The sequence below is a fragment of the Dunckerocampus dactyliophorus genome, chromosome 21 (assembly GCF_027744805.1).
Source record: "Dunckerocampus dactyliophorus isolate RoL2022-P2 chromosome 21, RoL_Ddac_1.1, whole genome shotgun sequence".
In the NCBI taxonomy this organism is placed as follows: domain Eukaryota; kingdom Metazoa; phylum Chordata; class Actinopteri; order Syngnathiformes; family Syngnathidae; genus Dunckerocampus; species Dunckerocampus dactyliophorus.
The window spans coordinates 11,207,028-11,221,207 of NC_072839.1; the positions used below are offsets into that span (position 1 = coordinate 11,207,028).

The 14,180-nt window shown below is 42.7% G+C and overlaps 1 protein-coding gene across 11 annotated transcripts in view; it reads right to left on the reverse strand.

Annotated features, from left to right (window-relative positions):
* The window catches only part of gpr158a (G protein-coupled receptor 158a), a 126,505-nt gene that overhangs the window by 14,318 nt on the left and 98,007 nt on the right, over positions 1–14,180 (reverse strand). For all 11 annotated transcript variants that reach the window (XM_054766073.1, XM_054766074.1, XM_054766072.1 and 8 more), the window contains 3 exons: positions 13,723–13,825; positions 9,785–10,011; positions 7,218–7,286 (listed from right to left, as the gene is read on the reverse strand). In XM_054766073.1, the coding sequence (XP_054622048.1) occupies positions 7,218–7,286; positions 9,785–10,011; positions 13,723–13,825 (399 nt within the window). The remainder of the gene's footprint in view (positions 1–7,217; positions 7,287–9,784; positions 10,012–13,722; positions 13,826–14,180) is intronic.

Sequence of the window (14,180 nt, forward strand, 5' to 3'; positions counted from 1 at the left end):
TATGTGTTCTCTGTTTATTAATAAAGCGGTTGAAGTTAATTGTGAGTCTCTCCTTAACCACGAACAGCGGCAGTGTAGTATACTACACTGGCCTCTAGGTGTCAGTAACGTTACATTGATGAGACAATGCCACTGCAGGAAGTACAATGTCAGTGCTAACATGTGAGTCTCTCTTGTCTTATTTATGTCTAACATGGTTTATTTTCTATTATGTCTACTATATTGGGTAATACAAGTGTAAAGATGACTGTGGGCTGTTATTTCATGTTTAGAGGGCTCTAATAATGGTAAAAGCCATATTTAGAGGGTCATAAACAGGTTTTCTTTGCTCTAACTACAGAAATATTCCATTTATTAATATTGAATCCTACTTCGCGCAAATTCACTTATCGCGATCGGGTCTGGAACCAATTGACCGCAATAAACAAGGGACGACTGCACTGCCATGCCTTTATTTTGACGCTTACTTTGCACCGAACAGGAAGTCACTGTGTGCACCTTTTAATGCCGTGTAACCAGACAGTAGTTGCTGTTTGACACTGCTTAGCGACATTGAGGACAATATCCGATTTGTCATAGAAATGAGCCGTTTGGTTCTCAAATTTTGTGTCAACAAAAGCGGTCAACTGTGAATGTTGACGTCGGCTTGATGAGTTGGTCCACATAGACGGGTTGCTGATATGTGTGGGACTGATTTCAGTGGGTTCCAATGTGATTTTTGTTGCTTTTTCTCTTTACATTGTGCCTTTTTGGTTTTATTTTCACATTTTTGCAGTTTTTTGGGGTTTAATTTGATTTGTATAATGTGCCACTGGCCAATAAGAAACAAGCCAGTATGGTCTGAATAACACAACAACAATAATGAAATAATAATAAATAAAAACAGTACAATAAAAGAATAAATATACAATTAATACATTTCTTAAATAAAAAGAGGCATGGAGGGAGCCCTCATTTTAGTCACCAAATATCACTGCTCCGTAAAAAATGTTTAAATGAAAAAAAAAGGGACCAAACTTACACTAAGCTATAGAACGCACCCTAGCACCCACTTGTAAGGGGTCCCGATACAAGGAGGAGAAGCCCGCACATGGGACACATGAAACGTTGATCACATTGTAACATTACCATTATCTTTCTAATGCAGATGTGCTAAGATTTCCCCCCGTGGGACTGTTAATCGGATTAGCCAAGGCATTAATAGATTCCCACAGGCAGTGGCAAAAGCGTCATTTTTAAATAGGAGTCAGTTAAGGGACACGGCAAGATGAACACAATGTACAAACAGGACGACAACTGGATCCAGATGTGGACGCGACGGATGAGACTACACACATCCTCAAACTGCACGTCTAGCTCTAAATACTTGGGAATTCCCATTGCACAGGAGCCCATGAATACCCAACAGGAGCAGCCAGCAGGACCTGGCAGGTGCTAGGCAGCTTGCTGACGCACTCTCGGCTCCACCGGGACCAGAAGATGAGTAAAACTCCAGCAGGGGAAAACACGACTTGTGACTCCAACCCTTTTTACAGGAAGTGCAAAACAGCAGGAGGACCGCAACCTGCCCCAGAGGAACGCCTCACAACACTCTCAACGACTTCTCTCTTTTTGTTTTGGATTGTGTAATCTCACCTATTGTGGTTATTTTTGATTCTACCAGCAAAAGAACTCCTTTTTTGCAGGATAAAACGTGCACTATCCCAATTAGGACCATGAATTATTCATTCAACCCATTTGACCCCATAAATATGCACACATGCACAAACAAGGGACACATCTTGTTGACATATTAACCAAACATGAATAATAATAGGGATCCCGCTCTCTTTGTTTTAAGCACGCTTTAACATGTTAAGCAATAATAGAATTATATAAAAGATTAAGACAAATAAAAGTAAATATACATCGTGAACTGTGAGATATAATCATAAACAAATAAAATATGATATAACATGCAATAAAATAAATATTTAAAAAACACATAGCAAACTGTGAAATAAATTTAAAAAAAAAAAAGTAAAAATATATTTCTTACAGGATAACTATTTTGTTGTTATTATGTATAAGAAATATTTAGAATATATTTTTAAATCTCTTATATCTTTTTTCCAGATTTTCGCTAAAGTAATATCCTCATGACTTTTTGGCTCTTATACCAAAAGCAAAAAATGCAAAAAATGATATAAAATATACAGTATATGCTGTATATTTGTAAGACAACGGACCTGAAATTCTATCTGCATTGCTGAGAAGTAACACAAAGCCAACAAGGTTTTCCTTCAGGACTCTGGGCTCTCATCTGATGATCTGATAGGATGACATAACCACTCATCCTCCTCGCCCCCAGTGTCCTTAGCAAAGGTCAGAGGTCACCTTCCAGGACAGACACTCACAACCTAATGTATTTTTCCTCCTAACATGCGCAACAAAAGAGCAACTCACTGTGAGGGACAAGTTCAAAACGCAGATGCAAACACGAAAAAGTTAAAAACTAACAGACAAGAGTCACACCGCGCTGGTTTCAATCAACACTCCGTCCACTTCATTTGCAGCCATCGTTTGCTGCTAATCACGCCGGATTTCGGCAGCCTCCCAGCTGCGTCCATGCTGAGACGCGGCCATCGGGGACGCTCCCTGCTTACGCTGCCGTGACGCACGCCGGCCAGCTGCGGCGAAGGCAGCCAGCGAGCTTGTTGTTGATGCAGGAATATTTTTAACAGTCACTCTGCGACACTTTATTTCCTGTGCAAACTCACTGGTCTTATTTTTGGAGCCCGCAGTGGAGAAAAAACACCCCAAACAAAACCAAGATGCACTTAACCCTCAAGTCATGACAGCGTCATTCCATTTTAGCCCTGTAGGTGTCAGTAAGGAACATTAAAACCGGTGCAAACGGTCAAACAAATCAAGAAGCAAGCTACCACACTACTCTGTACATGTCAACTCCATATTTGGGAGTGCATGAGAAAGCACAAAGAAAAATGTAGCTCTCCTTGACATTTATTTCCAAGTATATTGCACAACACGGCAGCAACGGAACCAATGTTGTAATAGTGGTAAGGCGCAAACTGCTCAGCCTGCATTAAGAGTGCTGATGAGTTCGTTGTAAACAACAGTACAGCAACAGCTCAGGCGCAACATTTAAAAGCGTATGCAGAGGTAGATAAAGCTGTTGGATCTTGATGATGCTTCAAATGCAGCTACTGCCATCTTGTGGCGTTAATTAAAAACTACTGGATATTGGTTGGTTGCCTACAGCCACAGGTATTTACACAATTTTTTTTTTTTTTTTTTTTTTACAGCGAATTTTTTTAGACCACGCACCTGTTGACTATAGGAGACTCTAGAGGTCCTAATTGGAGCATTTAAGTTTGATACATTTTGGTAGTGTGATCAGATTAAAAAAAAAAAAAACCTCAGCCTTTTTTCATCATCATCTGTTTGTGAGCAGGAGGCAGGGGCGAGGAGCAGGAAGGGGCAGGGAGGACAAGGAGGTGGAGGAGGGTAATAGCAATTGATCCATTTTTATATGAAAGCCGACACTCGCCGCCAAGCGGGAGGGGAGGGCGGCTTTCCGGACGGGAGGTAATGGTTGCTGGATCCCCGAGGTGGGCCGGGTGTAATTTACACCCAGCTCAACCCTGACACTTGCCTCCCACCCAATCCCTTCACTCCTAATCATAACATGGGAGATATTCCCACCTTCCTTCCTGGGAAGAACAAGCGTATGCGACCGCTGCACTCCATCCTCGCCTTGAAAATGGAGCGATTTCACCTCAGTCTGCTGGAAAAAGTGCCAGAACCACTTTGGTTGGGAGAAAAAAGTAGGTTTTAATGGCCTGTCAGGTCAGAAGACATCAGCCCTGCTTCTCCTTAGACACTGATTCACTGTGAAACCTGGAGTCCAAAACCATAAAGGTCTCTTCTGGGTCTACCCTGCACCCAAAAAGTGAAAAACTCCTCTTTCCCTGCAAGCAGAATTGGGAAAATGAACGCATTTAACCCTGAAAATCAGCACAAATGTGCATGTTTAAATCAGAACTACAAATACATGTTGATGACCACAATCTATCCCACTGAACATCTTCACCATTTTCTCATGCATCCTATTGTAATATGCAAGCAAATGAAAGCCCAACTAAGAGTGTAGCTGCTCTACCTAGTGGTGAAGTTGGTGAATTACAATTATAGCTATACTCTTCAACAACAAAAAATGGCATATTTATACAAATGTATCTAATATTACCAAAATCTATATTTTTATAGAAATAATCATTTGAAGTAGCACGGTCTTGAAAGTGTTTTTATGTATCACATGACCACAACAATGACAGATATGCTTATAATAATAATAATAAAAAACATAAAAAATGAAATATAAAGCTATAATATAATAATATCCGCGCAATAAAACCACAAGTAAAAACAGTAAGTGCATATTACATTGGTTGTGCATGACGATTATTCATCTACAACCAGGGAGTAGAGGAATGGAGCCCAGGTGGCGGCACAATGCGACACCTTTTATTCAGCAAACACACACACACACAAAAACAAGCATGGAAAGCAAAAAAAACCCCAACAAAAATCCTAACTGAGCCCCCATCCAATCATAAATAAGATAAACTAAAGGAGTGATCACATTTTCAGTCCCCGACGATTGTCCCCGCACACGTCCCTCGCACATGCACACAGTCAGAAATAGCTTCATCCCCACATCTCCATCTTCGGGGTGGGTGGGGTGGATTGGGGGTGGGGTGGGGGGTGAGCCCAAGTTATTGGATGAGACACAATCTGGTGAGAAAAGAAAGGCTGTTCTCCATAAAGCGGCATGCCACGGGAACAGGATGAAATGTGTCCCCAGCTGTTTTAATAAGAGGAAAATTATTGAAAATAGAAGTAGTAGCAGTGGCGGCAGTGGCTGCAGTGGGCGGCGGAATATTTCAGCTTCTATATTTAGGCAGGGAGTGAGGCGTCTCAACATGGCAGCCTCGGCTTACGTGGGATTCGCAGGAGAGACGTGGAAATGCTTCTGGGCGGAGATCAATCTCTGCATAGTGCTGCATGGCTCCGTGCTCAGACATGCTCTCTTTTTTTAACCTTCCTCACCAGATGATAGCCACCACCCATGTCATGTGCAACAGTCATGGCTAAATGCCGCAGACTAGATTGCCAAGTGGCCTTTGTAACAATCATTTTGAAGCATCTATTTTTAGCATCACTGCGCCAGCTTTACACACAGAAACATCACCCACCCCCCTTTTTTATATACACTCACCAGCCAATAACTTCACTCACTAGCTTGCTTTCACTGGCTACGCATTTCAAACATTATTACTCGCCAGCACCTTGTCGCAGCAAATTGCATTGATTAGCTGCCTCTAAATCTGCCTGGCTTTAATTACATTTAGGCCGCATTGCTTGGCTAAGCATACAACGCCCGCACGATTGCAACTAGATTGCAATTAGCCAACGCCCTGAGCGCCACAGAGGCGGACATAATGGCGGACTCATGTAAATCGATGATGTGTGGGTGTTATTTGCAAAAATAATGAGGTTGCGGGCAAGTAAGCCAAAAGTAAAACGCCGCCTAACAATCACATGACCGTACCGGAAGGCACAGAGGCCACAGTATTAGGTACATGTCCGCCACCTAATTGTGCGAATGCTGAGAAGCATTTGCACATATAAAATTCGACACCATTTTTCATCTTCTTATTCCTCTACTTCATTTTTTTATCCGCCCGCTAACTACTCCCACATTTTTCAACCAATTCAAGTCAATGTCAAAATATTAATCTTACTCAAGACAAATTGGCTACCTATCAAAAAAATTCCCACATTTTCTGTAATTTCGTATTTTCGGTGACAATGTTCCCATGAAAATTCGGTGTGTTGTGGCACGGCTCAGGTCATCGCGTGTTTGTCTCCCTACCTGGCGGTTGCTGCATCGATCCTCAATTGTTTCATCTCGTTGAATTTAATTGATCCTTGGTTATCCTCTGCCACAATTACTCATCAGAATTTTGGATGACGCGCTTTGCTAGATTGTGCATGTTTACCTAATGAAGCTCCAATTGACAATAAAATTAACCTCTCCGGTAGTCGCCTGGTGTGTGGTCTACAAAACTAACCACTAGGGTTTCTAATTAGGTAAAAAAAACCAACCAAAACATTGGCATTAACAGCTGTGGCTGTAGGCAAACTACTAATGTACAGTATTTGAAGCATGTGTGGCCTGCATCCATCAGTGTTATTAATGCTGGCTGAGCAGTTTGCGTCTTCCTGCTATTACAACATTGGCTCTGTTGCTGCTGTGTTGTGCAGTATACTTGTTAATAAATGACTGCCTGGTCAAAGAGAGGGCTCTCCTTCCCACTTTCTCATGCACTCCATATCATTATTAAAGTTAAAAAAAAAAAACTTGTTAGAATTAAATAATGTCAGCCTTTCTGCAGTTATGGTCTAATAACGGCTTGTCCTCTTTGTAGTTAAGGTAAATACGCCCCAGCTGTAATAAGAGCTTTTACGGTATGTGCTGTTTCTGAGGTTGTTTTCAAAGCACATCAATGTAATAGAATACCTGCAGCCATGTGATACTGTTTAAGCTCATAATCCTCCGTTTTTATGGGGCTATTGATTGTAAGTGAGCCGTTGCTGCTTCTTGTTGGTCAGCGAGTGAGGTCTCTCACAAGCTCCGTGGCATCCAAAGCAATCAGTTTGAAGAGCAAAGAATGAAGAGAGCGTACTAAAAGTAACTACCCCAGGTTTCGAAAGCAGCACAAGCACCTTCTCAACAGATGGTCGCCGTCCGACAGGCTGCTGACTGCGTCGGCCAACTCTGTGTGCAGTGAGCAGGCGGCCGCCAGCAAGCACAAGCCACACAAACACACACGCACGCACGCACACACACCTTGGCTGTGAAAGGCCTGCTTATCACAGCTCCATGCAGCTGTCAAAAAGCAAAGTCCCGACTGAGCGCCGTGATTTATAGAGAGCGGTTTGTACTGACAAGGCAAACAATTGGCCGGTGCACACGTGCACCTTTTATACAGATCTCTGCTGCTTTGGGATGCGAGGGTCTAACACCCACTGTCACCTATGTTGTTTTCCTGGTATAGAGCTTACTAAGTGGTTGGTGGGTCACCAATATCATTTTTTGCAAAATTTCATCAAAACGCCACTGAGGTCACATGACTTAAAAGGAGACTTACCGGGAAGTAGAGAAGAAGAGCTCCACACAGGATGGCCTCCAGCAGGACGAGGCCAGACGCTCTGATACTCTGCAAGGGAATTCAAACACAGCACAATTACTACAACAAATGGAATTCATGCATCATAAACATGCACAGGTTGTGGCCATGCGGGAGATGCGGAACATACGCGGTTGTCTCCCAAAGATGTGCAAGAAACAAACAACAAACAAATCTCCTGCATGACATCATTGATAAACACGACACCAAACACCCAGACGCTGTATTCATTATATCTGGCAATTTCAACCACTGTAACCTCAGGACTGTTCTCCCCAAATATTACCAGCATGTGAGCTTTCCCACAAGGGAAAATAACATCCTGGACCAAGTCTACAGCAACATGAAAGGTGCTTTGAAGGCTGTTCCAAGACCCCACTTTGGAATGGCTGACCACATCTCCATATTCCTTTATCCAACGTACAGACAACTTCTTAAACAAGCTCCCCCTGTAAGTATAGCAGTTAAAGTGTGGAATGAAGAAACTGATCAAGTACTTCAGGACCGCTTTGGCTGCAAAAACCGGGATGTGTTTAAAACTGCAGCGGGGAGGGAAGATTGTACTGTTGATTTGGATGAATACGCGTCTGCTGTTACTGGCTACATTAGCACATGCATAGAGACTGTTACCACCACCAAGTATTACAGAAAATACCCTAACCAAAAACAGTGGATGAACTGTGATGTAAGGGCTAAGCTACGTGCTCGTTCGACTGCATTTGTCATGGGCACCGCTGAAGACTACAAAAAGGCCAGATATGACCTGAGGAGGTCCATACGAGAGGCCAAAAGACAGTACAGACAGAAGCTGGAGGGCTACTATTCCACCTCAGAGCCTCGGCGCATGTGGGCGGGGCTCCAGCACATCACAGACTATCGACAGCGGAGTAGCATAGCCATGTCCAGCCAAACCACACTTCCAGATGAGCGGAATGAGTTCTATGCCCGCTTTGACACCCAATCAGATTGTGATAACAATCTCCTTCTCAATACAGATAAGACTAAAGAGATGATCATTGACCCAAGAACAAGGGAAAAGGAGCCGCATAAACCCCTGTTTTTTGATGAGACTGAGGTGGAGAGGGTGAAAATCTTCAAGTTCCTTGGCACACACATCAGCGAGGACCTCACCTGGTCTCACAACACCCAACAAATTATGAAGAAGTCCCAAAGGAGACTGTACTTCCTGAGAAGACTGAGGAAATTTGGCATGTCCACCACAATCCTGAGTTGCTTCTACAGATGCACTATCGAAAGTATCCTTACCGCCTCCATCACTGTTTAGTACGGTAACTGTACAACACGTGATAGGAAGGCACTCCAGCGGGTGATTAAGGCCTCACAGAACATTGTTGGGGCAGCCCTCCCCTCACTGCAAGACCTTTATAAAACTAGAGTCCTACGCAGAACACACAACATCATCAAGGACAGCACACATCCACAACACTCATTATTCACACTCCTACCATCAGGCAGTCGCTACAGGAGTTTGAAGTCCAGGACCACAAGACTGGCAAACAGCTTTTACCCACAGGCCATCAGGCTTCTCAACAAAGCATTCACACACGCCGCACGCACACACTCATAGCACTTCATTTATTTATTTATTGTATTATTTATCTGTATTAATGTCTCTTCTGTTGTTGTTGCTTAATTTATTGGTACATATGTTTGTTATGTTCTTATTCATTTTCTTGTGTTTTCTTTCTTTTCTTGGGAGAATGAACAGAATAAGAATTTCATTGCATCGTATAACTGCCTGTTTTACCATGCACATGACAATAAAACTCTCTTGAATCTCTTGAATCTTAGGTTGAAGTTAATTATCAAAGCATCCACATTTTAGCTTTGTGTTACAGGTGACAAAGCAAATTATATATATCTATATCTATATATATATATATATATACACACAGTATATAGCTCATTAGTCATGAATTCATTTAAAAAAAAAAAAAAAAAAAAAAAGCCAAGGGCCAATTAACGGCAAACTGCACGGCAAAAATGGCCTTCAAGTCGCACTTTGGACACCTCTGGCTTAGGTGTATACTTAAAAAAAAAAGTATTACAAATAAAAATAACTTGGATTTATTTAAGTCCTTTCAAGGGACTGGAAATGGAAGTAATGTGTGAAATAAGCATGTATATATGCCGAAAGTAGCATATTTCATGGGTAATGGGAGCATAAAGTGTTGCATTCATATTTCATAACATTGAATATAACATTAAACACAGCAAACAAAGTGAAACCTAAAAGCGGTGCAATGACTTCCGGAGTGGCCTAAAAGTGTGAATCACAAGTCTATTATTGACATAAAAATGGTCTGCTTCTTACAAAGATAAACGCCCACACATGATCAGTGCAGGCTCAGGCTGGTCGCTGTCCAAGGTGCTGATGCCGAGCGGCGCTGTTTGATATGATTTCAAAGCTTCATTGTGACCACCCACATGTGGAAGCGCTGGTGTGTTCAACGCGAGGAGGAATCAAACGTGTGACTAACGGCCTCGTCAGCTCGAGGTATGTGTACCTTGTTCCTGCGGAAGTGGTAGACCAGCACCATGCTAACGAAGACCACCAGCATGCACAGGCACTGGAAGGAGAGCACGGCCATGCGGAGGGCGCCGTCTTCCCGCGTGACGCACGGCGTGTCGTCCTTGCAGAAGGCGCAGCCCGGCTGACACGGCAGGCAATCACTGGAGGACGCCTCGTCCGCATTGGGGCTGCTGTCTGGTGCCTTTCCCTTTGGCCCCGCACCTGTGGAGGACAGTGTTAGCATGATGTAAGCCATCACTCCATCACTCCATCTTAATTCATCATCTGAGCAAGACATTTTGGACAATTTTATGCTTCCAACTTTGTGGGAACAGTTTAGGGAAGGCCCTTTTTTTTTTCCTGGTGACTTACATTGGATTGACCTTAGCATCTTGAATGCACAAATGTATCGTAGTGGCCCCCACCTCCTTTACTTTTTCTGTATGCAGCCCTCGGTGGAGACCCCTGCTCCATGACAAACTGGAGTTTTTCTGAGTAGATAGAAATGCTTATACCACTCTGACCCTGCCGGGGCTCATCGACGTTGTGTCAACACAGGCCGGGCTGGATCTATATGTGCGAACACGAAGAGTCAACACGGCTACAACCCGTGCCGTCTGTCGGCATATGACGCCCTGGCTGATGGTTCGCAAAAAGACACTCATCCCCGCAAGGACGCAGAGGGCGCTGTGAGGACAGACATGAGAGGGAGCTCAGAAAAATGTCTGCTTATTAAAGAGTGTGTCACGCTGCTTAAGTACACTACACGACTAAGTCGATTAAGTACTGAGACAAGTGCACTTTTAATGTAAAGAGTGTGGAATCAGAGACGAGACCAAAGGCACTAGTTGCCATCAGCAATGAACAACAACAATGTAACATTACGGAGCGGCGGAAGCCACTGACATTAGCAACACTAGCATAGCTATGTGAGCAACATCGTGCCTATTTTCTACATGATCAAACTTACACACATCTATAGCCGACTGCAAGCTAGTTGGCAGAGGTCCAGGTTTTATTTTAAGCTGTGTAGCGAAGCCTAAGGCAGAAAGTTTTTTTCTTCATAACCTCATGAAAACAATGATAATATTATGACTTTATTCCCATAATATTTAGACTATATTCCTATAATATTATACCTTTTGACCCCAACCAAATTTTTACAATTTAACAATTACAACTTTATTCGCTGTTTGTTTCTCATAATATCATGACTTAAAAAAATAATATATTTTTTCTTTAATATTTCACCTCTATGCTACTAAAATAAAAGTAGGACTTTTTCTCTTCAGAATACTACCTTTTGTTTTCATATTTTGACTTTAGTCATGAAAAATGACTGCTAGTTTTTCCACTTTTCATTTCTACTGATGTTTTTTTTTACGTTTTCTTGCTAAATTGTATTTTTTGAATGTGCCGCAGGTCAAATAAAAAAACAAAAACAAATGCCCCCGGGCTGCACTTTGCCCACCCCTGGTCTAAGTTTTCTCTTCTCTCCTTAATTCCTTTAAATTCCCACAGAAGGTTTGTAACTTTGACAAAAACTCCCAGTAAGCTGCAACTCTATATAGGTCAAGGATTCCCAGGAAAAACACTTCCCAAGTTATAAGGTGAAAAACAACAACACACAGAGGTTTATTATGGGCCTGTGCAGAAATCTCCAGAGAAATGCCCATATGGTTGGAAGCAGAACAAATGCTGGCCTGATATAGCGCAATGGAGTAGGATTTCTCCGTGAAGAGCCATTGTCTCTGAGATTTGTGGGGATTTTCTCTTGAAAAAGAAGCTATGACTACGCATATCACTGAGCCCTTCAAAGAGTCTTCTCATTCGTGGAGCAATGAGTCACTCTCATCTTCTTGCAGCTCAGTGTGAGGACGTTTAAACCCATCCAAGTCTCCCACGTATTCACACGCAGTGGACGATCGCTGCATGGGAGACAAAAGGCTGTCCCCGTGTAGATGAACACACTTGCTATTGGCCCCATGGTGGGCCAGACTGTGGCTGGCTAACAGGCTTGGCTCTCCTCTCTCTTATTGTTCTCCACACACACACACACACACACACACACACACACACACACACACACACACACACACCATAGCTATCCTGCTCTTTGAGGTTTTTTTTTTTTCTCGCTCTTATTTCTCTGCACACCACAAACTGTTTTGGGGGTGAAAAATGGATGCAATAAGATGGTGCAGGCTTAAGGTGGAATGAAAAGTAACTCCCATCCTCCTTGGAGGCTAATGCATTGGGACACGTTTCACCAACAGGAGTCAAGGAACATGCAGACTTCTCTTTGCTACTAGAACAGCTTCCGCTTTTCTGAGAAGACTTTCGACAAGATTTGGGGGATTTTTGTCCCATTTTTTTCGGTCAAAATGTCTTGCCAAGACCAAAGAATTAGGACAATTTAGGGCTCTAGTGCAACTTCCGATTGATTCATACATAGACTACAACAATAATGTTGTGCATATAATGTGCAGGTGCATTTCTATAGTTCCATTCAAAAAGTGAAACGTTTATATTCTTTAGATAATACACACAGAGTGAACTTGCAAGAATGCATTTTTTCATTTCTTAAAAGTTTTGATTATAGTTATATATTTTCATTATAGTTTACAGTTCATAAAAACCTCAAATTCAGTACCTCATAACTGGCCAAAATTGGCGAAAGGACACCCCAGCTTTTATAGTTATTCATCTGGGTTGCTCGTCAACGACTGAGCTTGTTTGCTTCCTTGTCACGAGTGAGCAATATCAATTAAAGAGAAAAGGGGAGTGTTACTGGAGCTGGAACTAATCAATGTGTTACTACTAGGCCTGTCACGATAACAGAATTGAGAATTGTGCCATAAATTATCGACGATAATCAATACATTTGACCTTTTTTTTTAAGACCATATTACCATTAAGTTTATCATTCAATGATTACTGTGTCATGTCACATTTGAGCCACTAGATGATACTCAGGTGTAGTGTATCTGTTTGAGGCACAGAAGATGCCTACTATAGCACTTACGGATCGCGGGGCGTCACCACTTCACATACCCTGGGTATCGCGAGCTCACGCGTGCCCGGCACTATACATTCACTTCGCCGATCAAACGCCCCAGCACAGCCACACTGGAACTGTGGCATTCGGCTTAGAAACTATTGCTTTTGTGCTTTCATTAATATTAGTGCTTGCTCGCTAACTGCAAGCTAGCACTCACTATATTCAATCACTACGTAGCTAGCCCCCACCTCCACCGACTGTGACAAAGACGCTGAATAGCTGACAGGAGGCTCACTCTTTCCCTTAATTTGACTATATACAACCAATGCGCTCGGACACAAGCAGAGTGAACCCTCTTGTCATCTAGCCTGTGTGCTACAGCAAGACGAGGAAATGAAACAGGCATACGTACATGTCGCACATGTCAATATGTCGAGGCGTCAAAATTATCAACCTCGTTTTTTTCTATCGTTTGATTAATAGTTTTATTGCAAATGTTGATCCGAAATCGGAGGAGAAGGTGATTGCCATAGTGGGCTGTATGCCCTCTGAACGAGGTGTGCACACACAGGTAAAATAAAGTAAAAATCAACAATCCAAACAAATCATACAAATATACAGTCCGTGTCTCTGCGACGTGAGGTTAGAGTTTTAGAGTTTGCACATCACGCTACACAAGACGGTAGCGGACGCTGGCACCTCGACCAAGAACATAATCCAGCCTTCAAGACTGAGTTCAAAACTGAAACCAGGGAAATGCAGCACAAACGCGTACTCAAGGGTCAAAATGTGTACATGTTGGCAGGTATATTTTTGAAGCGGGTGCTAATTTGAGACCCTGCCGACTCGGCGTATAAGGCGCATACAGTATAGGCGTTAATTGGAGCATTTGCGGTATTAAGGGGTTCTACAAAGCAGGGTGACAGACTCACTCGTAAAGCCGCTGACAGCCACTCGGCTGGGATGGTAGAATCCTTTCCTGCAGTGACACTTGAACTTGTCCAGCACGAAGCCGTGGCCACGCATCGGCAAACACTGTGAGGAGACAAACAGGATAAAACTTGAGAAAGCAGTTTGAAAGTCATTTAAAAGAGTCAATAATGAAGTAAAGCACAGGACGGAAGAAGGGATCAAATGTCGTCTGAGAGGTGTAATTATTTAACTTCTCTCTCCGTATTAAATCAAAGTCTCTCCCATTTGATTGCAGCCCTGATAGGAAAACACAAGGGGCGTCAGGGGCAGACGGACAAATTACAACGTATAATTAATGTCTAAATTAAGAATTGCCTAATTTGCATAATTAAACAACAAGCCATTCGTTTCATTCCTTGTGGGAATGAGGGGGTCCATTGTGGTGGTCTCTGTCACCTCCTCCTCACACAAACTGATG